General features: G+C 46.0%; 1 protein-coding gene across 1 annotated transcript in view; it reads right to left on the bottom strand.

Moving 5' to 3' along the window:
* ITGA8 (integrin subunit alpha 8) overlaps window positions 1–27449 on the bottom strand; it is a 243799-nt gene that overhangs the window by 45093 nt on the left and 171257 nt on the right. The window contains exons 19-23 of the mRNA XM_068235491.1: window positions 26790–26857; window positions 17885–18032; window positions 13842–13934; window positions 12348–12424; window positions 5284–5364 (exon numbers count right to left, since the gene is read on the bottom strand). Coding sequence (XP_068091592.1) covers window positions 5284–5364; window positions 12348–12424; window positions 13842–13934; window positions 17885–18032; window positions 26790–26857 — 467 coding nt within the window. The remainder of the gene's footprint in view (window positions 1–5283; window positions 5365–12347; window positions 12425–13841; window positions 13935–17884; window positions 18033–26789; window positions 26858–27449) is intronic.

Here is a 27449-nt window from a genome sequence, read left to right as displayed (position 1 = left end):
TGACTACCTGTGTGTGTGACAGCTGCATATTTGTAATATCAATCACTGCATACTCACCTGGTCAGTGCACCTACCTACCTACCTATGTGAGCGCACACAGTTTTATATACTACCACCAGTTGCTGCACCTGTTCACGGTACCTGTGTGACAGCTGCACATTTGTAATACCAATCACTGCATACCCACCTGTTCAGTGCACCTACCTACCTACGTGAGCGCACGCAGTTTTATATACCACCACCATTCGCTGTACCTGTTCACGGTACCTGTGTGTGTGACAGCTGCACATTTGTTATACCAGTCACTGCATACCTGTTCACTGCACCTGTGTGACCGCATGCTGTTTTATATACCAATCCGTGGATACCTGTTTACTGCACCTGTGTAACTGCACATTGTATTAGTCAAGTCAGTGCATACCTTTCACTTCTTCCCCCCCAATATGGACAAAACAAGAGGCAGGCCACCTCTCAGGTCTGTTCGAGGTCGCGTTGTCGTGATTTTGTGCGGCCCTCAACCAAAGTACAGTGTTCAGAAGAAGACGCGTACCATCAACCCCCAATATTGTCAGGACGTAGTTGACTATTTAACACAGAACACCTCATCTTTCTCAGCTTCTGCACGGAAACATGACATATCTTCCTCCTCCTGCTCTGATTCTGGCACCCCACTTAACACTCCGTCGGCAGCCATCACCAAAGTGCCATCATCACAGGGCTCAGCGGTGTGGACATTTTTTTATGTGTCTTCCTCAGATGAGAGCAATGCCATCTGTACTTTCTGCCACCAAAAATTGAGCCATGGAAAGACCAAGACCCGCGTAGGGACAACTACCTTACGAAGACACATGATTACAAAGCACAAACTGCAATGGGATGACCACCTGAAGAAAATCAGCACACAAAAGCCACACACCACAGTGGAAGATACCAGGCCGCAATTATTTCTCAAAAAAGGCAATACCCAAACTGTACTGTGATGTTGAAAGGCAAGCGGTGACATCTCTGGCATACTGGTTCAAGGGTCCATCTGACCATGGATGCCTGGTCTGCAAAGAACGGTCAGGCCTTCCCAAAGACTAAGTCAGTCCCCAGACACAGCATCTCTGCCTGAACGCCGTGTGACTGCCTGCCCCAAGACTAAGTCGGTCCCCACACAGCATCTCTGCCTGCAGGTCGCTTGACTGCCTTCTCTGCCACCACCAACAGGGTCCAGGACTCCTGCTAGCAGCGGCTGCTATAATAATTTTTCTGGTGCGTGTACATGCCTGCCTAATTTTTCTGGCTGCACTGCAGCTGCAACAATAAAACAAAAGGCATGTACATGTGCCAATTCCCCTTCGTGATCGTTACCTTGCCACAGTGAAGGGGCTTGCGTATCACAATGAAGCAATGACCGGCGGCTATATGAGTGTCTCGGGGGAGGGGGGGGGGGCACACCCAAGATAATAAGGTCATTGCTTCATTGTGGACAGACCAAATTCGATCAGCTGGACAGTCACTGTTGTTCTGTGGTTGAGCTACCTTAGCCCGGTGACCATATGGGCTTGAAAACCGCCATCGCCTGCACTCTCGCCATGGTGCGCACCAGTCCAGCACGGCCGTCGCAACACAAACAGCTGTTTGCGGTGCGTTACAAAGTGAGTTTGGTCTGTCAGTGTGATGCAGCACTCTAATTACACTCCCTGACTGATGTATATGTTACGGCCAGAACCCGAAGTGTGGCCACTTCTAGTTCTGGCCGGCCACTTCGGGTGCTGGCTGGCCAATGTGCGAAGTGGCCGCAGCGCAGCGGCCAATGTTAGAAATGGAATGTTACGCCGTCTAGCTGCGGCCAAATTGATGACAAGTTGCTTAATTTAATGAAATATAGCCGGCGGCAATGTAATAGATGAAGCCGCCGGCTTTCGCACTGCCTCTCTCATCTCCCCGATCGCCCCCCCTCCCCCCCCCCCGCCTCCCATACAATAAGTAGCAGCCGGCGGGGACACGCGTGTCCCGAGAGTCGTTCGTCGCGGCAGGGGAATCCTGCCGTTCCTGCAGAGCGGGTGCTGGCAGAAGCAATGTCTGCAGCCTCCCCGCTCTGCTGCCCCTGCTGCGACGAACGACTCTTCGGCTGCATGTCCCCGCCGGCTGCTACTTATTATATGGGAGGCGGGGAGAGGAGAGAGAGGGGGGGGGGGGGGGAGGAGAGAGGCAGTGCGAAAGCCGGCGGCTTCATCTATTACATTGCCGCCGGCTATATTTCATTAAATTATGCAAGTTGTCATCAATTTGGCCGCAGCGAGACGGCATAACATTCCATTTCTAACATTGGCCGCTGCGCTGCGGCCACTTCGCACATTGGCCGGCCAGAACCCGAAGTGGCCGGCCAGAACTAGAAGTGGCCACCCTACGGGTTCTGGCCGTAACATATACACATGCAAAATGTTTGAAAGCACTTTAGGCCTCCAATTTAGCATGCAATCTGATTTCTGCCCTTAAAACGCTGCTGTGCGTCAAATCCAGATTTTTCCCCGGGACTTTTGGTGTGTATCCCACTCCGCCATGCAAAAATTCAGATGTTAGACCCCCAGAAACATCTTTTCCATCACTTTTCTGGCCAGCATAAGTGTTTCTAGTTTTCAAAGTTCACCTCCCGTCCCCATTCAAGTCTATTGCGGTTCGCGAAAGTTCGTCGTGACGCGGTCAGCAAAAGGTTAAAGTGTACCCGAGTTGACATGTAACGTGAGGAGATAAACATGTGTATGTACAGTGCAAAACATATTAATAACCAGGCTGTTTTACTTGTTTTATTTTGCTGCCTGAAAGAGTTAATTTCCAGGCATGGAAGTGACAGCGTCTGTCTTGTTGGTGGTATATAGTAAACCTGATAAGCTAATTACAGCATTAAAGGTTTTCGTGGCAGAATACAACTGAAAACAGGGAGAGATAGAAAAAGTTCAACAGTTCGTGTACTTTCATTTAGGCCCACTTAACAGGCTACTTTGTAAATGTTTAATTCTAAAATAAAACTATAAAATATCAAAAAAGTCATTTTTAGGAGTAGGAGGATAAAAACAAGTTTATCTCATTAGTTTATTTTCACTCCACAGGTTCACTTCAATGTATCAGCAAAAATTATCATTTTTTTCAACTTTTTAAAGATGACCTTATCCTAGGATGGTCAGGTAAGTACATGGGGGATTTTAGAGCAGCCCGCTTTCATTCACAGCACTGGGGATATATCTTTACATTAAAAAAACCTAAACACAACTAAATTCGTTACTTTCCTTATATTGTTTTTTTTATAGAGAGGTTTGAGAAGCGATAGAAGTCTAAAAGCAATAGAAGGACATAAAACGTATCCAGCTATCCGGTCCTTTTAAAGTGCTTCAATTTCATCAATGCCCCCCCCCCCTCCCCCGCTACAGAAGTCTCCAGTTTTATCCTCCTCGGGGGAGAGGAGAACCTGTTTCATTTTACTGTAAGTGATGTCAGCCATACTGTCTGGATTTGCTACACGTTTTGGGAGGTCACCAAAGTCCAAGGCTCTGGCGGTGCGCAGAGAGGAGAGGAAAAACAGACGCCGCCGCGTTTCAGGAGCCGACCTGCGCTATCCTCGGAGGATGAGGACGGCCGGGCCTGGTATCTGCGTCCTGCAAGGTAAAGCTTATTAGCCCGAGTTTTAAAGGATTTGGTTACTAACTTTCTTTTATAGGACAAGCCTTTAAATCCGGGGATGATTTTACAATTGGAGATATCCTGCTCCTCTTGCATACACATGAATTGCATTCACTTACAAAGCAAAGGAGAAGACTGAGCTATTGTTAGAAAAGGCCTTAAAATACATGGTACAGATAAAATAGAAGATTACCCACAGCAGAAATGTAAAGATTTATATACCGGTATGTGCAAAACAGAAGCTCACAGTGCTTCTTTCACATTGGATTTTTTTTACAGCGGACCTGAAAACATAAAGAAATGCACCCTGTATGTATTTAGAGAGTTAGAATGCCTAATGCCCCCTCATCTATGACTAATCACAAGTGTAATTTGATCTCGCAGCTGCGTCAGCTGGCTGCCTAGGCAGAGCAGCTAATTTGTAAACACAGGATGTTAACCCTATGTCTGCTTCCATGAAAGCAGGAAGTAGATACTGCAGATTTATTGCAGGGTTTGTATTAGCTGTAGCAAAGAAATGTTTTTTCTTTAAAGATTATTATGTTGTTGTTTCTCTTTTAGTGCAGAGAGGAAGTTCCGAGTTCAGGTCCTCTTTATTGATCATTTACAGGCACAGTAACCACCAATTTATTATTATTTATATAGTGCCAACATCGTCCACAGCGCTGTACAGACTCTGTACATCGCTCCCCAGACTTTTTTTCCTACTGGGTGGCATGAAAAAGTAGCCAGGTGGGGCGAGGTGACAGAATACAGGGCCTGCGATTCTCTGCCTGCAGCAGAGGAGGAGGTGAGCTGATGACAGCCAGCCGGGTGGTCACCAAAACTAGCCGGGCGGAGCACCCAGCTACAAGAGCCTGGGGAGACAACTGCAGAGTATATTGTTTTGTCACTTAACTGTCCCTCAGAGGGTCTCACAATCTAATTCCTACCATAGTCATATGTCCATCATAGTCTATGGTCAATTTAAGGGGAACCTGATGAGCTTATCTGTAGGCTTTTGGATGTAGGAGAAAACCAAAGTGCCCAAAGTAAACCCACACAGACATGGGGAGAACATACAAACTGCATGCAGATAGCGCCCTGACTGGCATTCAAACCAGGGACCCAGCGCTGAAAAGCCAGAAAGCTAACCACTGCACGGCTATTCTGCCCAATCACTTCCTCCATAATGAACCAGACTCCAGTTCCCGTAAGGCAGAACTGGTATTGCCAGTTGCATAACTGCAAATCATGGGGACCCCTCCAACAAAACTTTGAGGAGGCTCACCAGTGTTCACACCCTTTCCTGGCCTCCCCCTGGTGACCCTCACAGCCTGGGAGCCCATCTCACAAACAAGTGTGGCCATTTTCATCTTCACACCCATAACAAGTGTAGCCACACAAACACCTGATCTGAAGGATGGACCCCTCTATCAGAGGGAGTGATGTAGTAGATGGGACCCCCTTACAGCTCTGGGCTGTAGTTACACCCCTGGGTATTACTCCAAACGTCAACTCTGCTGTTGCCAAGATGATGAGATATTATGGCAGTGATACTAACAAATAAGTCCATGTTTTCATTCCCAAGAGAATCAGCTCAATATACTCCATATTCTGCAGTAGATGTCCCAGTCTTACCCTCTGATCTCTACTTGGGCGAAGGCAGTTATCGGAATGTCCAGACTGACGGGGTTGCTGCTGGGATTGTCCTTATTGGAACTGTGGAAGGAAAAAGCACAGGTATCAGTAAGAGGCAAATATAGTGTAAAAATGGTTAATGTCATCTCTTCAGACAATGCACAATAAAACAATGTGATGTTTAACCCTTTAGCAGCCAATTTATTTAGAAGCTTGCAAGTGCGCCAGGCCAATTTATTTTAGCACTTTTTTTTTTGTTTCCTATTTGTTACATTTCCTTGCTTCTAATTAGCACTGCTGTAATGTGTATTTATGGCCACTTGTCACTAGGGGGCAGTGTGAGACAATGACAGGACCTTTCAGTTTCTACATCCTCTGCTAGCAGAGAGAGATCAAAGCATTCCAAGAATTTACAGCACAAGGAGTTCTGCTGACTGAGGGCAAAAGCAGCGCACCTATCTCAAACCAGAAAACTGTTAAAGCTGCTAATGGGTTAAAAGCCAAACAAACTGTCTAATGTTTAAATGCCAACCCAAGAAATGGGCCAGTAAAGCTTTTAGATACATTGCTGTTTTTTTTTTTTTTTTTATACCACAATTATTTTCCAAAAACAGCTGTATACAAGTCTGTTATTCTGTCTGATGGTTACTACTACTTTAGTGAAGGAGGGTGGAGGAAGCACCCCCAAAATCTTGTACATTAGTAATCAATAAACAGTCAAAAGAAAGCTTACCTCCAAGTAAGGACAAACGCCTATATATGGGGTAAAAGGTAATTTATTGGCCACACACTAAAAGATAACACGTTTCTGCAACTGCAATCTGTGAAACATGTTATCTTTTAGTATGTGACCAATAAATTACCTTTTACCCCATATATAGGCGTTTGTCCTTACTTGGAGGTAAGCTCTCTTTTTACTATTTATTGATTACTAATGTACAAGATTTTGGGGGCGCTTCCTACACCCTACTTCAGCAGCAGCTCCACAGATGCACAATCTGTTTGCAGTAAAGGCAGCCATACGATCCCTCTCTGATCAGATTCGATCAGAGAAGGAACTATCTGTTGGTCGATATGATGGCAAATTGACCAGTGTATGGCCACCTTAAAGGAGTCATCAAGGCAATTCTATTAAAATGAGTGGTACTTACCGGGGGCTTCCTCCAGCTCCCAGGACCTCCCTCGCCGCAGCTCTGCCTGCAGTCACTCGCCGGAGCTCCGACCCGGTCCCCGGCGATGACATCAGAGTGACCTGGAGGTCGCTCTGTACTGCGCCTGCACGATCGGCACTGTCAATCATCGCCCTGTGGGCCGGAGCAGACTGCGCAGGCCATGTGGCGGTGATTTCTAGTTGCTTGAGACGTCTGGTTAACTGAGTTCTGGATAAAGCTTTTCTTTTTTCTGTATTAGGTGTCCTTAGCTAAACCAAGTTCCCCCGAGGGGGTGTTCCCACCATCCAGTCGCGTGTCGGTGGGCCAGCCCACCCCTGAAAATGCAGTACCAGTCCCTCAGAATCCAACATTTACGCCAGGCGTCCTCATTCAGACAGCGGAAAAATGTCTTATTTTTTTGTTTTGAGTTCTGTAAATAAATTAGAAACCCTTAAATAAACAAATCCAAAGTATCCGGCTTCAACGCCAGATAATCAATTCATCACCCAAATGAACAACAGATCTCCGCAATAAACTCATTACGGCCGTTTTATTTGCATGCCGCGCGCTCGCTGCCAAGCTCGTGATGTGATCGTTATCCGCACTTGTCAGAACATGGCTGTTGCCTCGCATTTTCCATCTGAACATTCTTCTTGAGAGCCGACAGATCTCCAGCGTTCGGCGCAGTGACGCTGACATTTTGCTGGAACCCCTGTGCATGTTCTGTAACAGCAGGCATGTCATCCCGGGGAATGCAGTCTGAAAGAATGCCGCCGCCGCTTGTAAAACAAACATTTTTTTCGGATGTTATCGGTTCGCAGTGGAAAATATCTGAATCATTTTGATGAAGCGAAAAAAAAATTCCAGAACTTTTTTGGCACCACTTTTTGGTTCTGAGGGCTTGTTTCCACTTTGTAGAGAAGTTGCATAGATGCAGCCAGAAGTGGAGTTTTGGTCATTCGGGCCCAGGTGTTGTGGTGATATTATCAAGCCTGCCATGGGGTCAGTGCAGAAGAACGTTAGGTAGACTAGTCTGGAACAGTTTGTGTGATAGGTCAGTGTTAGGCTGTGTTTAAGATGTTAAAGGGCACCTGAACCAAAAATCAAGGATTTCTGGAAAGGTCGCAAAAGCCTTGGCCTCGGGCGGCAGATGACCAAGGGGCGTCTGGACATGGAAGAGGGATTGCTGCATATGAAAGAAGAGGCTGCAAATGGAATATAGAAGCTGAAAAGAAGGAGCAATACATGGACACAGGAAGCTGCTGCTGCTGCTGCTGCTGCTCAGGGGATCTGTATATAACTGAAGGGGCTGTTGTATGTGAAGGTTAGATGTGGAGGAGGGGACTGCACAAGGATTAGGAGAGGGGTGCTGCACATGGAAGGGGAGCTGCAAGAAAACTGGCCTAGGGGCAGAAAAACTATAAATCCAACTTTTCCAATAATAAATCCATAAACTACACACGCCTGTATATGTGTAGTAGGGGATACTTATACTCATCTGTCCATCAGTTTCCATAGGGTCCTCACCATTGCGCTGTTCTACTCCCATTTGACAATGAGCGCCGCATGCTCTGTCCACTCCACGCTATTTGTAATTTTCTGCTCGGCCTGGTGCTGCTTGGCTCAGGCAAATCAACCGCACCCACAGCAGGGGCATCCCATGCTGCCAGGGCTGCCAGGGCTGCCCGGTCTGTGACTTATATGGCCGCTGATACCTCCCTGTCACTGACATACAGTCCTCACACCAGGGGCAATGTGAAAAAAGGGGAGAACAGGGTAGTGACCACTGCAGAAGTGGAAGTGAGGTCACTGCTCTTTTCCTACATTTAAAGTGTGCCGTTACAGTTACTGTGCTCTGCGTTTCTCTCATATGGTTGCCGTGGATCTGCAGATCTGGGAGTGGGGAGGCAGCAGGAAGCTAAAATACCCCCACTGACACCAATGCCCTATATAGTGGGGGGCACATTTGCTGGCGTCCAAATTAGTCACTGAGTGGCGCTATAGGCATAATTCACATTACGGCCTATGGCAGACCCCAAATCATTGGCACAGCACTGCAAAATTATCAGTGGGCGGGCACTGGTGGTCCTGCTGTAAAGGTTGTGTTTCTTTGAGGTGATCTGTGGAGGTGAAAATAACCCAAGATTCAGGACTGTGGACATTTCTATACAGACTAGCATCATAAGAGGCTATCTCTGCACAGAGACGGTATGAGCGCAGTTCTCTTATATCAGTTTTATTTCATAAATTACCAGTGACTTTTTTTAACCAACCTTGAACAAGCCTACTGCAAATGCCTAGTTGTATAAGTGTTCTGTTGCGTGGCAATTAATTGATTGCGCTCTGATAGAACTTATATATATATATATAAATATATATGAGACATTCAGTGAAAGCACACTAGCGTTTTCCTGTGAGGCAGCAGGAAGAGAATTAGCGATGACCCCAGCACTGGCCAGAGTGGCCGCCACCCTCATCAATCTTCCACAATTGGCACGAAACAACATTTTCATGAGTAAAAACAAACCCTCTGACCAGGAAGTGAAGTCGTATCTCCTCCTCAGGCCTCCCTGCTACTGTCACAGCTTCCTGTCCCCCTCCAGGTACTGCCTGTTTGTTGGAAACCCATTAAAAACATGCACAGTTTTTCTTCACAGATAAATGGTTCTTTCCATTACAGAATATGGCTGGGAAAATGGCATATGTCTCCAAGGCCTTTATGTTGTGATAGCGGCCCTCCTATGTCACCCCTTCCTTTCTGCGTGTCTCGAAGGTTTCCGGCTCAGCTATCTTGATGATGTTTGAACTTTCTAAATACTTTTATCTGCTCTGACCTGATAGAGAGGTCACAGACGGTTTCTTCTGAGTCTCTGGAGAATATCCAGAGCTGGAAGGACAGAAATATAGGCAAGTCACAGTGACAGGATGCCCCTAGTGTGGATAATACAGAGTCTGTTGTCTCCATTACCTTCTAATAAAATACTGATTTGGGGGGGGGCTAGTATGCCTTTTTGGGCTTTGGAGAAGTCTCAGTCACACACCCCAGAACACTGTTCTACATACAGTACAGTACTTGTTTTGTGTGTCATTACCAACAAAGATATAAAACAAGGTTAAAGCAGCAGGTACAGCCATACTATCCCAGAAAAAAATACATACATTTATTTATTGTATTTATAAAGCGCCAACATATTACGCAGCGCTGAACATTAATTTAGGTTACAGACAATATTTAGGGGTGACATACAGCAATATGACAATACAGGAATAATAGAAAACCAGATCACACAGCACAGTAGGAGTACAAGGTAATGCTTAGTCATTGGATTGAGCATGTAGATTAGGCAAGTTAGGTTCACTCAGATGCATAGCATGGGTTCACAGTAATGGAGGTGCATGATCAGGTAGGACACAAAAGGAGGAGGACCCTGCCCAAAGGCTTACAATCTAGAGGGAGAGGTAAGGACACGAACGGTAGGGGACCAGAGTTCAGCTGTAGGTTTAGAGCACTTGTGAGGGGTAGTAGGCCAGAGTGAAAAGGTGAGTTTTGAGGGCTTTCTTGAAGATGTTGAAGGAGGGGCTGCCCTAATGGGTGGAGGTAGGGAGTTCCATAGTGTTGGAGCAGCTCTTGAGAAGTCCTGGAGGCGTGCATGGGACTGGGTGATGCGGGGGGCGGTTAGGCGAAGTTCATTGGAAGAGCGGAGTGAGCGGCTAGATAAATACTTGCTCTACTTACATACATATGTATTGTACTGTCCAGGTTTTGATTTCAGTGAATATTATATAGTAAATAAAGAGAAAACTGTTCCAGGTATTTTCCATCTTTACTGGCTCTGACTGAAGCCAATCCTGATATAATTTCCCCCCTTTAGGCGCGTACACACGCCATACTTTTTAGTGTGACATGAAGATGAGATTGGAGATCGCCAAGCGGATCAATCAAAAACAGTCTTATCAGTCTGCCGACAGCTAAACTCACATGCAACTGTCATTAGAACGACCGCCCCGTGGGAGGGTCTGACGGACCCGTCGTTTGAAAAAGTACGGTGTGTGTACGCGCCTTTACTCTTTTTTTTTTCTCCTTGAAACTGCACTGTCATATCTAGCTTGCTTTGTAAACACATGTGAGCATAGCATAGATTGTAGTTCTCAGCAGTTTCTGCAGAGAGGTGAGGTGCATTATCCTTCACAGCTTCATGTCACACTGAACTGCCCTCAGCCAATCAGTGAGAAGCAGGAATGTGGGAGGGGAGATAACAAGCGTCCCTCTTGTCCACAATGTACCAGAATAGAATAAGATTCATTACAGCAGAAACATTTATGATTAAATTGGAATGCTTGCGATGCAGGGTCAGGATGTAGACTACATAATAAACACAGAGCACAGTGGGCCAATTAAATTTGATTTTGTGGCTCCCACTTTAAAAACCAATACAAAGTAGAGTAGGAGGTGGCTTACCAAACATTATTAGGTAAGCCATTGTCTAAAGCCATTGTGTAACTAAAAACCCCTTTTATGATATTACACATAGGGTCATCTTTGAGGTAAGCCACCTCTCTCAGGCATCCCCTCTCTGCTAATCTAGCTAATCTCTCCATTTGCTACCTTTTACCCAAAGGATCAAGTTTAAAGTGAACCAAAGATGACTGAAATAAAAAAAAATTATACATACCTGGGGCTTCCTCCAGCTCCATCTGCCTGGATCGCTCCCACGCCACTGTCCTCCGCTGCCAGCGGCTTTGGGAACCAGGTCCCGTCACTGACGTCATTGGAGCAAGCCTACGCAGGAGAAGTGCGCCCTCTACGTATCTCGCAAATACGCAAACAGGCCCTGAGTTTCCCTTTAAAGTGATCCAGAGCTGAATCTCAGAATCAAACTCAAATCCATACCTTAATAGAGGGAAGTCTGAGGATCCTACTGAGGCTTCCCCCGCCGCCGATCTAAACCCCCCCGGTTGTTGAGCGCGGCCCCCTTCCCCATCAGGGTCGTGCAGCTCTTCTTCCTAAAGTGGGGTCGTGCAGTAACCGTGCGAGCCCGTCCGCAGCACTGGCTTACTGCACATGCACGGGCAGGCTGGGTCGCCTATTGCGCGACCCCGCATCAGGAAGAAGAGGTGTGCGGTCCCGTAAGGATTAGCAACAATGTATTGTCAATGCAATCTTCTGGGGGGCCGCGCTCAGCGACGGGAGACAAAACACCAGAGAGGGAAGCCTCAATAGGATCCTGAGGCTTCCCTCTCTTTAGGTAAGTATCTGATGTTGTGTACCCGAGCTTTGGCTCAGGTACTCTTTAACTCTTTGCCGACCGCTCAACGCCAATTGGCATGAATGCTGCGGCAGCCCCAGGACCATTCAATGCCAATTGTCGTGAGGTCCTGGGGCGGGGTTTTGCAGGAGATCGTGCGCTCCGCTCCGTCATCAGTCTCCCAGTGGCGATCGCAGCTAGGAGACTTTTAGACGGTGAGACCGCTGTCTCCCCCTGGGAGGCTCAGGAGCATTCAGCTCTCATAGGCTGATGTCTATGACAGCCAATCGCTGTGATTGGCTGGCGGGGGGAGGGAGGGCCGAGAATACAAAAAAAAAAAAATATAGTACAATTTGTTTAACCCCCCCCCTTCCCCCCACAAATAAATAAATAAAAAAAATAAACAAACATGCCGGCAGGGATCAGAGCCCACTGACAGAAAGCTCTGTTGGTGGGCAGAAAGAGGGGGAGAAGGGGGAACACTTGTGTGCTGAGTTGTACGGCCCTGCAGCGAGCCCTTAAAGCTGCAGTGGCCTAATTAGTAAAAAATAGCCTGGTCACTGCGGGGGGTGATAAAACCTTTGGTCCTTAAGTGGTTAAGCTATAGAAGTGTTAAATATTAATTTTTCCCAGCTGTATATAGGTATCACAATGACAATTGGCTTACCTTCTCACAATTAGATCAAATTTGATGCTCTGCGCCTTCTCTAACCTTTGTACCACAAACCGCAGGCCAAGAGAGAGCTGTAACAGAGGAGAAACTTGTAAGGTCCGGGGCTTAATTACCATACACACAGTGATGGATTTCCAACTCAGAGGCCCATAGGCACAGGCATTCTGGTGTCCTGTCTAACTCAGGCCCAGAAAATAGGCCACACCCCCAAGTAAAAATATTCTGAACTCTAATCCCTTCCTTATGTCACTAACTGTCCTTAGAATGAGTCTCATCACTGTCTCATATCATCCTTCGTGACACAAGACAAGGATCAGGGCGTAAGTGCCTGAGGTTTGTGATATGAGGCAGGGATTAGATTGTAAGCTTCTGAGGCCAGTGATCTGGGGGGGAGAGGGGGAGGCGACGACACTGCAGTAGCAAACTGTTCCCATCCATTGACCTTAGTAAAATTATCTTGCCAATGCCTGAAGGGGGGGGGGGGGGGGGGGGAGGGTGAAGAGTAATTAAAAAGAAATGGCGTAATGGTAACTATGGTTCTGCTTGGGAACACACCTGTGTCAGGAGTTGGAATTCAATACACTGTATTTACTGAACTTTTCAGAACATAAGACACACTTTTTCTCCCAGAAAAATGAGGAGGAAAAATCACTGCATCTTATAATCCAAATACAGGGAGTCCTTACAAACTCCTGCCGATACAAACCGTAGACCCGACACGATGTCGGGGACTTCCTGTATTGTCCCCGTGTCCTCATCTGCTCCCCCTGTGTCCTCCTCTGCTCACTCTGAATAGATGAAAGCAGCGGCAGCACGGCTCGCCTTATCCATCAGAGCCCACAGCGATCAGAGGCCTCTCCTATCACTCACTACTCCCCTAGTGCTGGTCACGTGTGATGACGCGATCAGCAGAAGCCATCAGTAGGGGAACAATGAGGGAGAAGAGAGGTCTCTGATCACCATGGGCTCCAATGGATTAGGTGCGCCGTGCTGCCACTGCTTTCATTTATTCAGTGGGAGCGGAGGAAGAAAAGGGGAGAGCGTAGGAGAACATGAGGGGGACGGAGGAGGACAAGGGGAGATAAAGGACAGAAGAGGGGCAGAGGAGGACACATGAGAAGACATGAGGGTTAGACGAGGAGACATGGAGGTCAAAGGAGGAGACATGGGGGATAGAGAAGACATGGGGACAGAGGAGGACACAGGAGGAGACATGGTGGATAGAGGAGAAGACATGGGGACAGAGGAGGACACATGGGGGACACAGGAGTAGACAAGAGGTACAAGGAGGACACAATAATTGGGGCAGAACATATACAAGACACTCCTGGACCATGAACGCACCAGGTTTAGTATATGTTTTTTTCCCTTGTTTTTGCCCTCTAAAACTCGGTGCATCTTATAGTCCGGAGCGTCTTATATTCCAAAATATACAGTAATAAATCCCTGACCAACAAAACTTCGAAAGTCATTTGGGCATCCACTTACATTTGTCCCGGCCACCATGGGGTTTCCAAGGTCGCATACCACCATCCTGGAGTCGTTATCCATCCTGTGCTCGCAGTTCAGCAGCCGGAGACCCTACAGATCAGAAAAACCAAATCATCAATAAACAAGTATGTCCTGTCTATCCGCAGTGTGCTGACATGTTACCGCCACACATTCTCCAGAGTACCTTCCCCAAAAATAATCTAATGTCCCGCCATCAACAAGTACAACACACAGACACATTCCAAACGTTTCCAGCTGGAAGGAAAGCATTAATTGAACACAATGACCCTGGAATGTAAGAGAAAATTGGAACACTTAGAGGCGTACATTAATTAAAGGCGCCTGGAAATTTGGGTGCCCAGTAAGGCCGATAGTAAAATATCAGTAATAAATATTAATATTTTACAATGACTAAACCTAACCTTACTCCCACACAGAACCCTCTCACCCAACCCCTAACCTAACCCCCCCCCCCCCCCCCAAACTACCTGCCTAATACAACCTACATCAAACCTAAACTCCCCAAGCACACACTACCTACCTAACGCCTAGCCCGTAACCCCCCCCCCCGGCACACTACCTGCCTAATGCCTAACCCTCAACCCCCCCGGCACACACTACCTACCTAATGCCTAAACTCCCTCGCACACACTACCTACCTAACACCTGACCCCCAAACCCCCCCCCCTCCTTCCCGTACACACACACTAGCTGCCTAAACCCCCAGCACACTAGCTAGCTAAGGGCCCGTTTCCAGGAGCGGTGGGCAGTATGGTGCGGTACGCATATTCTAGTAGATAGAGCCCTGGCTGGGATTCAAACCGGGGAGCCAGTGCTGTACGGTGAGAGGGCTAACCACAATGCCACCGCGCAAGGAAGCAGCTTTTCTAATGGCCACCTCCCTCCCTTATAGAGTTCCTAGTGTCTAATAACCCCCCTCCATCCCCTATACAGTTTCATGATGTTCAGTGGTCTTCCCTCCCCTATACAGTTTCCTGGTGTTTAATGGTCCCCTCCTTCCCCTATAAAGTTCCCTGGTGTCTAGTGACCCCCGTTCCTCTCCTGTACAGTTCCCTGGTATCTAGTGCTGTCCCCCTCCCCATATGCCTTCCCTGGTGATCTAGGGCTTACCATCCAATATAGATTCTCTGGTGGTTTAGAGCAGGCCAAACATAATGGAAAGTGGGAACACCACTTGGGGCCAAACTTGATGGCTCTGAGGGCCAGATTTGGCCCGCGGGCTGGAGTTTGACATCTATGCTCTAGTGCGAAAGAGGCCTCATGGGGTCATTTGGAAAAATAATTAATTACTGTGAAATAACAGAAAAAAAGGCGTTCTGATCACTTCTAGAGCAGACAATCAGCTTATTACAGAAGTGTATGTATGACAGGTCCTCTTGAAGTCTTTTATACCGTTATTTTACATAAAAGAAAGGAAACAGGATGGCGCATGACATAGGCGGTACCTCGTATGGTCTTCAACAGCAGACATTAATTTGGCACACCCCAAAATAACCTATCTGTAAACTAGAATATCCTTCTTATTCCCCGCCAACAGGATATTGCTGACAATGAGATTTATCATGAAAGGGCAGGATAGGATGTTTTACATTAATCCTCCTACGCTACCAGATGTCTGCCCAAGATGCACAAATACTATCAATCTACTAGGAAGCTTTCTAAAAGGGCAAGGAATATGGGTGCTGCCATCTTTATACCCCCCCTTTTTTTTTTAAATGCCAGCTGCACGGCTATCAAGTTGACCTTTTGGCCTCTGTGAGTCACACACCTGGTGCGAGCATGCAGCCAGTGGAGTCAGAACACCTGCTCTGAATCAGTGACCATGACATCAGCACAACAGCCAGGTAAGTAGAATGTTTGAAAAGGAATTGGCCAGTGGTTCCTCCCACAATCCTCTAGCTCCGGGTTTATTTTTAGGGCCGGTTCACACGGTTGTCGGCAAGCATGCACCGGACCTTTCTCCCAGAACATTTTTGGAGACCAGGTATATTTTCTACTGGGTTTAGAAATCTCGCTAAATAAACATTCCACAGAGATCACCTGACAGGACTAAAGATGTTCCCAGAATGTAAATTTCGGTAAGGAAAGATTTTACAGTGAGCAAACACTGACTAAATAATTTATAAATGAATATTGTAAAAAAAAAAAAAAAATTTGAATCAGGATAATACCATTTAATGGCTAACTTAAAGCTAATGGGAATCAATATAAAAAAAAAATCAGCCAGATACTTACCTAAGGAGAAGGAAGGCTCTGGGTCACATAGAGCCTTTCTGTTCCTCTCTCGGTGCCCTTGTTCCAGCGGCAGCTCCTCTGTTTGAATCCCCCGTTGCGGGGGACTTCGGAAGTCTTTGGGAGCCGAGTCCTACCGAAGACAGGCAGCTCGAGCACTCGGCTCCTGAAGACTTCCGATGCCTCCTTCTGCGGCAGAGCGAGCAGTATTTGACCAAATTGGTTGAATACTGCTGAAGGGGAGCCAGCGCTGGAATGGGGACCGGGAGAGAAGCAGGAAGTCTATAGGAATAGGACCCAGATCCTTCCCTCTCTTTAGGTAAGTAAGTATCTGGCTTTTTTATCAGTTCCCATTCACTTTAAAAAAGAGTAAGCTTTTAGCTACTCAGACTACAGGAATACATACAGCATAACGGAATTGAATCTGAAGAAGGCTAATTAGCCGAAAGCTTACTCTTTCTTTTAAGTTAGCCAATTAATGAGATCATCCTGATTCAAAACCTATTGCCTTTATTGATGACTAACATGGACCAATACTCCACTGCTTTATTCATGACAATATTTTCACTACAGTTCCTCTTTAACGGACCTCTGTCACGAAAATCGTAACATTTTAAATACATGTAAACATACACAAATAAGAAGTACATTTCCTCCAGAGTTAAATGAGTCATAAATTACTTTTTCTCCTATGTTGCTGTCACTTACAGTAAGTAGTAGAAATCTGACATTACCTACAGATTTTGGACTAGCCCATCTTCTCATGGGGGGTTCTCAGGGTTTTCTTTAGTTTTAAAACCACTTTGTGAATAACAGTTGCTCCGTCTAACTACCAAAATAGTGTACAGGGAGCAGGGAGGCTGGCCAGCATCTTTGTATAAATGTTTTTCAGGGAGTGTCTTTATAAAAAATAAAGGCCATGCTGAGAATCCCCCATGGAAAGATGGACTAGCCCAAAACCTGTCGGTAATGTCAGATTTCTAATACTTACTCTAAGTGACAGCAACATAGGAGAAAAGTCATTTATGGCTCATTTTACTCTGGAAGAAATGAACTTTTTTGTATGTGTTTTAAATTTTAAGATTTTTGTGACAGTTCCACTTCAATGAGGATCTCTAAAAATAAAAACAGCCCCTGGGGGGTACTTACCTTGGGAGGGGGAAGGCTCTGCATTCTGATGAGGTTTCTACCGTCCTCTTCTGTCCATCTGCTCCAGCACTGGCAGCCCCCGATCCCTGGGAAGTAAATATTTACCTTCCCTGGCCCCAGTGCAGGCACGGCTTTCTGATTGGGCTCAGGAGAAATAGTCAAGCCTGATCGGGTCCACTCTACCAAGCAGGCGCCTTGTGGCTGTGCAGTACAGCGGACCTGACCAGTATCAGCTGCCTGAGCCCAATCAGAAAGCTACTGCGCTGGAGACAGGGAAGGTAAATATTGCAGGCAACAGCCGACATCCTTGTGAAGCCTCATTAGGATCTAGAGCAGGCATGGGTAAACTTGGCCCTCCAGCCATTAAGGAACTACAAGTCCCACAATGCATTGCAGGAGTCTTACAGCCACAGTCATGACTCATAAAGGCAAATGCATTGTGGGACTTGTAGTTCCTTAACAGCTGGAGGGCCAAGTTTGCCCATGCCTCATCTAGAGGCCCCCCCCCCCCCCCCCAAGGTATCGTTCGGGGGGAGAGGGGGGCTTGGCATATCTTTCTTATAGTTCCCCTTTAATTTTCCCCAGGTGAGTAATCTAGTAGTCTGAGATCACCCAGTTGATGCAATGCAGTAACCTACCTCCATGTGGCGCTCCATGCCCTCGTAATCTGCCTCTGCAGGTATGTTGACCCGAAGCTCCGCCTCGTAAGCTCCTTCACCATCATTCCGTGCATTTATCACTAACAGGAGGTGGTTCTTGTCTCCAATAATTAACTCTTTCTTATCCCTAAAAAATAAATATCAGTTAAAAAAACCCCAAACAAACAAGATAAGCCAAGAGTACAGTACTTCTATTCAAAACCTGAAATGTCACTTTCATTGGCTGACTTCATTATTATGATTTTTTTATTTATATAGCGCCAACATCTTCTGTAGCGCTGTACAGAAGTAAAATCAGGACCAAAACAGGAAAAAAAAAGGGGCAGAAGCTTCGGCAGAAAAAAGGGCCCTGCCAGAGGAGCCCATTATAAAAGCCGTGGTTAGCTGCTAAGAAGAATAGTGACGCTGGGTAGCCACGATTTGCGGCAACGAAAAATTAGCAGCTACTCAGGATTTCCTCTGTGAAAATTGTAACATTGCATAGCGGGCTAGGCACCACTGGGAAGCATGGTTAAGAATTAGGTAATACTGGGAGGATTAGGTGGTAAAAAAACCCCGCAATTTGTGGCATTGAGAGTAAAGTTGGGCGCAGGGAGCCACCCAATAGTCTGAGTCTTCCCAGCTTTGCATAGCGGGCATGGAGTCCACTATTTTACTCCCATTGTTGCAACTCACAGGGATGGTTAAGGGTTAGGCAACACCGGGGGGGGGGGGGGGGGGGGGTTAGAGTGGATAAGGGCTTGGCATAGGTAGAGGGATGGTTCGGTGTTTGGCATCGGTAGAGGGACGGTTCTACGGGAGAGTATTTGGTATGTATTTATATAGCGCTGACATCTTCCACAGCGCTGTACAGAGTATATTGTCTTGTCACTAACTGTCCCTCAGAGGAGCTCACAATCTAATCCCTACCCATAGTCATATGTCTATGTATGTATCGTGTAGTGCATGCATCATAGTCTAGGGTCAATTTAGGGGGAAGCCAATTAACTTATCTGTATGTTTTTTTGCAATGTGGGAGGAAACTGTAGTGCCCAGAGGAAACCCACACAGACATGGGGAGGAGATACAAACTCCTTGCAGATGTTGACCTGGCTGGAATTCAAACCGAGGACCCAGCGCTGCAAGGCGAGAGCGTAAACCACTATTCCCCCATGCTGCCATAGTAAAATATCGGTAAAGATTACCGATTGGAATTCAGTAGTAGAATATTGCTAATTGTAACAATATTCTACTATCAAAAATCCCCTGTGCCCTTTTTGCAAGGCACCTTTTTTTATGCACGCATCAGAACATCCACCAATATGAATACATATAGTTGAGTGGTTTGAGACATTATCAATATTGGTACATGTTCATATGATAAATTACATCAGAATGAGATACACTCTTGTCCCTGCCCTTATAAGCTTACAATCTAGAGCAGAGGTCCCCAAACGTTTTGGCTCGAGGGCCGGGTAAACATACTTCAGACTGTTGGGGGGCCGGAGTGTACATAAAATGATGTAAAAGTCTTGGCGGGCCAGACAGTGTCACCTGATGTGGAATTTGATTGGAAACCAGCGAATTACTGCTTTCTGGCTTCCATGTGGATGGGTGGTGTCAGCACTGCTATTCTATATGCGGACCACCAATATTTAAAGATGTAGCTGACCGCATCGATAAGTAATACATTTTGTGTGTGGGGAGCCAGTAAAAAAGCGGCAAGCCTCAGGGGGCCGCATTCGGCCCGTGGGTCTTAGTTTGAGGACCACTGATCTAGAGGGTAGTGGCTGTGAAATATTATTGAAGGAGACACAGGGGTTACTGGATGCGGCAGTGAGCCTCCAATGCTACTTATAGCAAATGATAGGCTTGTCAGAACAGGTGTGTTTTGATAGAACGTTTGATGGTTTGCAAGCTCAGAGCATAATGGACTGGCTGGGAAAAGAGAGTTCCAAAGAAGAGGTGATGCCTGTGAGAAGTCCTGGATGTGGGAGTGAGAGGAGGAGGTACTGAGCTAGAGGACAAGAGGGTCTCCTGGGAGAAGCAACGATTCCAGTAGAGATGGGCTGAAGCAAACAATCCCTTGGGAAAGACCTAGCCGCGAGCGCTCTGCGTGACGTCATGCGCATGCGCAGAGCACTCCCGGACGTGTGATTGAGGACGCGCCTCAGCCGGGAAAGCATCTGCGCAGAAACGAGGAAGCTGCCGGACACAGAAGTGACCCCGAGGTCATCCCCCTCTTTCAGAACAGTTCATTCCATCTCTAGATTCCAGGTGGGATGGTATCTGGAGATTAGTGAGCAAATGTAAGGAGGTGATAATTTATGTACAGCTTTGTGTGATAGCATGATGAGTTTAAACTGGATTTTTTGGATAAGTAGTAGCTAATGGAGAAATTGACAGAGAGAGGCTGCATCAGAGGAGTGGGAGGAGAGGTGGATAAGGCAGGCAGCAGAGTTCAGTAGAGACTGAAGAGGTGTCAGTCTGTTTTTTGGCAGACCACAATGTAGGGTGATAAAGTAGTCAAGATAGGATATGATTAGAGCATGTACAAGCATTTTAGAATTCTCCTGTGAAAGGAAGGGACAAATTCTGTTTTTGGGATCCATCGGAAAATGGCGCCTGCGAATAATGGCGCACGGTGTTGCCGCTAATCCGTTTGCCGCTTATCGCTATTTAACGTTAAAGCCTTATTGTTATTTAACGTTAAAGCCTTATCGTTATTTAGCATTAACACAAAGAACCCTCTCTGTACCTATCCCTAATCTCTAAACCCCCCCTGGTGGTGCCTAACCCTAAGACCCCCCTGGTGGTACCAAAACCTAAGACCTCCCTGGTAATGCCTAACCCTAAGACCCCCCTTGTGGTGCCTAACCCTAAGACCCCCCTGGTGGTGCCTAACCCTAAGACCCCCCTTGTGGTGCCTAACCCTAAGACCCCCCTGATGGTGCCTAACCCTAAGACTCCCCCAGTGGTGCCTAATCCTAACCTTGACAGTGTTACATTAAATCCATTCACTGTTTTGCAGTTATAAATAACGTCTGCAGTTTGGCTTATGTAGGGCGCTATTGATAAATAACGTTACTATAGCTCTGAAAGTCAGCATTTCTACTTTGCTCTAAAAGATTCCTTACAGCTTTAAAGCTACAATTCCAGAAAAAATTGTAGCAGAACATCACTGAAATGGTTAAACACAGCACTTTGTCCTGCTATGCAAAGGTTATTTAGCTTCAAATCCACATCCAGACTGGAGATAACAGTATCTTTGTTTTTTACTTGTTACATTTGTGTGTAACAAGTAAAAAACACTCCCTGAGAAGCTGTCTCTGCTTCAGGCACACAGACAGTTCAGAACAGCTCACTAGAATATGTTAATATATAATAAAAAGCAGTTGGAATAAAATACAATGGCAGCTTTCAGGGCAAGATAAACTACACTTTGGAAACTTGTAATTTGTAGACAGACAATATTACTCGTTCACAAAAGCAAATAACATAACTGTATGAGTAATAAAAAGTAGGAAAACCACTTCTCAACCCTACTCTCACACAGAACCCTCCGCACTGATCCAAAACCACCCACCCCCTCACACAAACACAATTCCCCTCTCCTTACCCTGTTCTCCCCCCTTGCACAAACACCCTACCCGACACCTAACCGTAATCACCCCCCCACCCACCAGTACAAACACCATACCTGAAGCCTAACCCTAACCACTCCCCCCCCCACACAAACACCCAACCTGATGCCTAACCGTAACCACCACCACCACCCCCCCCCCCCGCCAGTACAAACACCGTACCTGAAGCCTAACCCTAACCACTCCCCCCCACACACAAACACCCAACCTGATGCCTAACCGTAACCAATCCCCTGCGCCAGTACAAACACCGTACCTGAAGCCTACCCCTAACCACTCACCCCCGCACAAACACCCAACCTGATGCCTAACCGTAACCAATCCCCTGCGCCAGTACAAACACTGTACCTGAAGCCTAACCCTAACCATTCCCTCCCCACACAAACACCCAACCTGATGCCTAACCGCAACCAATCCCCCCCGCCAGTACAAACACCGTACCTGAAGCCTAACCGTAACCATTGCCCCCACACAAACACCCAACCTGATGCCTAACCTTAAAGACCCCAGCACGCCTACCACCGCTGTAAAAATGAAAAAATTTAATTGTTCAGGCGTGTCAACGCCCATTGACATTGTGGTATTGAGGGCTAATTTCGGTGACTACTGTTGGCAGTTTTGTGATGGTTGGTTGAGACTGCTGGTTAGTTGAGTTTCGGATAACCGGGACTCTACTTTATTCATAATTGCACTCTCCGGCATCCACCCTGAAAGAGTGGTGGTGTGCGGAGTCCTTCATTAATGGTAAAAACACACTTATGTTGTATAAACAGACATAACTGATGAAAGCAAATATTAAAAAAGATAAAGAAAACATATGTTCTGTTCCAGAGAACTTGTGGTTGAAATGCAACACAAGCTCCCTCTGTGCCTCCCAACGCTATGGGGGATCCACATGGCTGTATATCAAAGCAGTGTCACATCCTGGCCAGGAATGTTGGGGGTGTGTCCAGGGACAAACTGTGCTTTGAAGTTGTAGGAAACAGAATCCCGAAGTGATGTGGCGCTTCTATCATTTCAGCACGTGATTATTTCCTGCTCGAGAAACTAAAAAACAGAAATCTGCTGCACATAGTTCCCTTTGTGTCCAGGCGTGGATATATCTTCCCAAAAAGTAGCGGGGAGAAAAAGATAAGCAGCCAGCCGGCAGTATTGAAGGTGGCCGTATCGATGCCGAACGACCACCCAATTCGATAATTTTATTACTGGTCGAAAGCATCGATCAGACATGCTGAAAATCTCGCTCGCACGTGCTCAGTCAGGTGTGCGCCAGTAATGGCGTGCGACCTCGTGACGACCGACGTATGCAAAACGGAATCCAAGCCACTGTCCTCCCAAGTCTCAAATGTCCCACTGGTTCTCATGCTCTTTAAAGAGGAACTCCAGTGAAAATAATGTAATAAAAAAAAATACTTCATTTTTACAATAATCCTATACAATAAAACCTAACTGTCCCTGCGTCATCCACTTTCCCTGCCTGTCCGTCCGTCCGCTAGCTTTTTTGTACTGCACATGTGCTAGGGAGCAGGGCGGGCGTGTGCGCGCGGCGGGTGCGTGTGCTCGCGGTAGACGAGTAGGCGCGCGCTCTGGGTGCGGTGGTAATTTAACTACCTAGAGCCCGTTTTTAAACGGGCTTAGGTAGACTAGTTATGTATAAATGATTTAGTCAGTGTTTGCCTATTGTAAAATCTTTCCTCTCCCTGATTTACATTCTGACACATCACATGGTGACATTATTACTGCTGGCAGGTGATGTCAGTGGAAGGAGTTGCTGCTTGCTTTTTTTTGGCAGTTGGAAACAGCAGTAAACAATGCAACAAGGCTCCCACAGTGTGATGTCAGAACTATGGTCCTGATATCACACTGTGGGAGGGGTTTCACCACAATATCAGCCATACAGCGCCCCCTGATGATCCATTTGTGAAAAGGAATAGCTTTCTCATGGGAAAGGGGGTATCAGCTACTGATTGGGATGAAGTTCAATTTTTGGTTATGGTTTCTCTTTAAATTCTCACGTGTCCACTGGCAGGACCCCGGCCACTTCTTCTGCTGCTACCGGCATTACCAGGAGGCCTGTGTGTGTGACGTGGTAATTAAGACAGAGGAGGAGTCTGGGAGTCACACTAGCAGACAGGTGAGAATTTACAGAACATGGGGGGAGGGGATTCATTTAACCCTCGTACGGGCGGCCAGGCAGGCGTTGAAAGCTGTCTAATTCCTGATAGATTTCATGCTGAAATCGGTATGTGATGTATGGGAAGGTAACATATTTCTTTTTGACCAGATTGGATCAGAAAGAGATCAGCCTCATGGCCGATTACTTGATGTATGGGCACTACATAGTTAGAAGAAACGTTTTAAGGCAGGCATACACAATTACATGTGTGTGATCATACGAGCGGGTTCGTGCTACTGTGCAGCCGCAGTATGGCGAGCTTCGGTAGGACACATCACCAGATCGGCGTGGCGGAGGAAGACAGAGGAGGCATCTAGAGGATCCAAAGACTTCCCTCTCCTGAGGTAAGTTACTAACTTTTTAACTTTTCAAACTTACAGGTTTATTAAAGGGATTGTACTGTTAATGTTTTAATGTATGCTGAAGGAACAAGGACAAAAATGAATGAAAGCCCACCAGGCTCACCAAGTGGGTGGTTTTTCAGTTACGTGGGATCCTTAAAGAGAACCTGAACTGAAAATGAAAAGTCAAAATAACCATACCCAGGTCATACTTACCTCCTGTGTAGTCTACTCATCAATCTCTTTCTCCTCTCGAGCATCCCATTTGTCCACTTTGATTAGTGGAATTCTCCGTCCTCCATTTTAAAAGTTACCCCATAACAGCTTCCTGGTCAGCACACTGTTAAACTGTAATATCGCCTACTTGAGCCATAGGGAAATATGGACATTACCTTGCACATTCAGTTGTAACTGACAGCTGCTGATATATAACTGACAGCAACTGGTATATTTTAGTTCTGACAAAATCTTGTCAGAACTGGAAGGGATCACTGTAAGAAGAAAATGGTGAGCCTCTGAGAGGAACGGACTGTGATGTTAGTATATAATATTTGTGGCTGATTTTGATCAATTTGATCTATCTGACTAGGTGGAAAATCTAGGTCGATCTGCTGCTGGCAGCAGATCGATGGCTCATAGAGTTGCATTGCATCTAATGGTCTAATAATGCATTTAGATCGATTTCCAATAGAATTCATTCTGAAATCTATTGGAAACCTGTTCCTAGTGTGTGGCACACATCAGATAGATTCCTGTCAGATTCAACCTGACAGGCATCTGACAGAAATCTATCTGATGGTCCAATCTGCTGCAAATCTATCAGTGTATGGCCACCTTTAGACCTCTGCAGAAAATCACTAATGGGTTATAATTTCATTATTTATCAGTTTGAGACAGATTAAGTACCTGTACAATGGCCAAAGAGGGTAAAGGTGGCCATACACTTATAGATTTGCAGCCGATTTGACCCTCAGATAGATTTCTGTCAGATGCCTGCCAAGTCGAATCTGACCGGAATCTATCCGATGTGCGCCACACACTAGGAACAGATTTCCAATAGATTTCAGAATGAAATCTATTGGAAATCTATTAAAAATCAATCTAAATGCATTATTGCACAATTAGATCCAATGCAACTCTATGGGCCATGGATCTGCTACCAGCAGCAGATCGACCTAGATCTTCCATATTGTCAGATAGATGAAATTAATTGAAATTGATCGAAATTGATCGATTGGCTGATTTGAAAGAATCGATTTCTGATCGCTCGATCGATGGCTGAAATCGACTAGTATATGGACCCCTTTAGGCCTCGTTCAGGCTATACACGCTGCCGTGCGCATTTTGGCAGCGCGTATAGTGTGCAATGCGCAAGAACGGTAGAAGGGCATAGACAGCCCTTTTACCGTTCCCATCATATGTGCTGCGTGGCAGCGCGATTGCGCTATCGCGTGCTGCACGCATTATTGGTAATCGCAGCGCAGATCCCATTCATTGTAATGAATGGGATCTGCAGCGCAGCGCATAGTAGCGCAGATGGCGTGCGATCGGACGCGTTGCGTTCCGATCGCACATCCATCTGCGCTAAATGATGTGAACGAGGCCTTAGAGGCGCCCAGGAGTGTATAAAACTGAGTTACAAAGAAATAAAAAAGAAAAGGAGGGCGGTGGCTTACCTTAATAACTGACAAATTCATAAATATAATTAATTTTTAATAAGCAAAGGCAATGCGTTTCGTGGGTCTCTGCCACTTCCTCAGGCCAAATAAAGTGCAGAAGGGTTTTAAAAGCCAGATGCAGAGTGCTTCTCTCTGTTTGTTGGAATTACACTTACACTTTAACTGTGTTTATCTCGGCCTCCCTTAGGCGGTCTACAGTGGACCACGACTTAATAACAATTTAAACGCTTCTTCGTTTCAGCCCTCTAAATAGATACATCCTTTTGTATTCACATGTTTATCTGAATCAGGAAATAGCATGATTGCAAGCCTAGCCTGAGTCACGCAGCAGCAGACTTACAGTCTGTCCCATAAAGCCGGCATCAGCGCAACCCAATAATCACCGTGCAGCAGAACAAATAACTGGTATTATTAAGAGATCATTTGTAGTCTGCCACACTCAATGATAATATTTAGAGCAAATTAAGGCTTCCTAATTAACCGCGTATGAACCTAAATTCCGTATGGAGACAGAGCTTCGCCGGGCCTGTTTAAATTGACATACACAAACAATCACAATTATAGCTAAATATATACAGTAGGTCTCCGGAACTTCAACAAATCAGATTTAGCCCCCACGATGGTTCTATTTATCCTAAGATCTATAGGGGGGCCGCGGGTTCCTCCGCACACATTTATTTAAGCCTACACAGCGCCATCGCCTTAGGGGACCCGAAGCGTATGTTTGTGGACGATTCGAAAACGAAGATTTTTTTAGCCCCGTGAAGAGGAAAATAAAACACGATTCGGCGGTGGAATCTCTGAACATTCGACCTTGACTTTCCTTTTCGTATTGTTCTGCAAATTTCGCCCTAATTCCGCCTAAAAAATACAATCTGTGTATATATTAGCTTAACGTTTCACGAAGTGCTGTCATTTCCTGTGAAAACAAACAGCGCAGTTTGGGGTCTCCGGGTAGCCTGTAACGAACGCTCCCTCAGATTCTTTTTCTTTTTTTTTGTACCATGCTTTTTTGTTAATTCATGTGTTCAATAAGCAAAGGGCTGTTTATTTATTTAGACTTACGATCGGGCTGAGAGTTTCAGGTCAGGAATGCACATATTGTCATCTCCACAGTCCACCAGAATGTGCGCCTGTACAGAGGGGGAAAGGGAACAGAACAACGATAGTGATGGATTTTGTTATTTATCTTTGATTTATTCTAACAATACAGTTTTCTTAAAGGATACCTGAGGTGACACGTGACATGATGAGATAGACATGTGTATGTACAGTGCCTAGCACACACATAACTAGGCTGTGTTCCATTTTTCTTTCTCTGCCTGAAAGAGTTAAAAATCAGGTGCGCACATGACATTTTCTGTCTGGGTCAGGACCAGGTCAGACTATAGCATAACCATCACTGACAAGGAATTACAGCCATAAAACACTTTCCAGGCACAAAATGAAAGCAGAAAAGCGATAAAATTAGATTTAAATATAAAATAAAACTGTGGGATAACTAAAAAAGTCATTTTAGGAGAAGGAGGATAAGTACAATTATTTATCTCATCACAAATAAGCACACAAATAACTATGCTGTCTTCTTTGTTTTCTTTCTCTCCCTAAGAGTAAAAAAAAAATCAGGAATGCAAGTGACATTTTCTGTCCGGGTCAGGACCAGGTCCTACTATAGTGTAAACCTCACTGATAAGGCATCACAGCCATAAAACACTTTCCTGGCAG

This window comes from Hyperolius riggenbachi, chromosome 5, assembly GCF_040937935.1.
Source record: "Hyperolius riggenbachi isolate aHypRig1 chromosome 5, aHypRig1.pri, whole genome shotgun sequence".
NCBI lineage: Eukaryota > Metazoa > Chordata > Amphibia > Anura > Hyperoliidae > Hyperolius > Hyperolius riggenbachi.
This window is presented reverse-complemented; position numbering and strand designations above follow the sequence as displayed.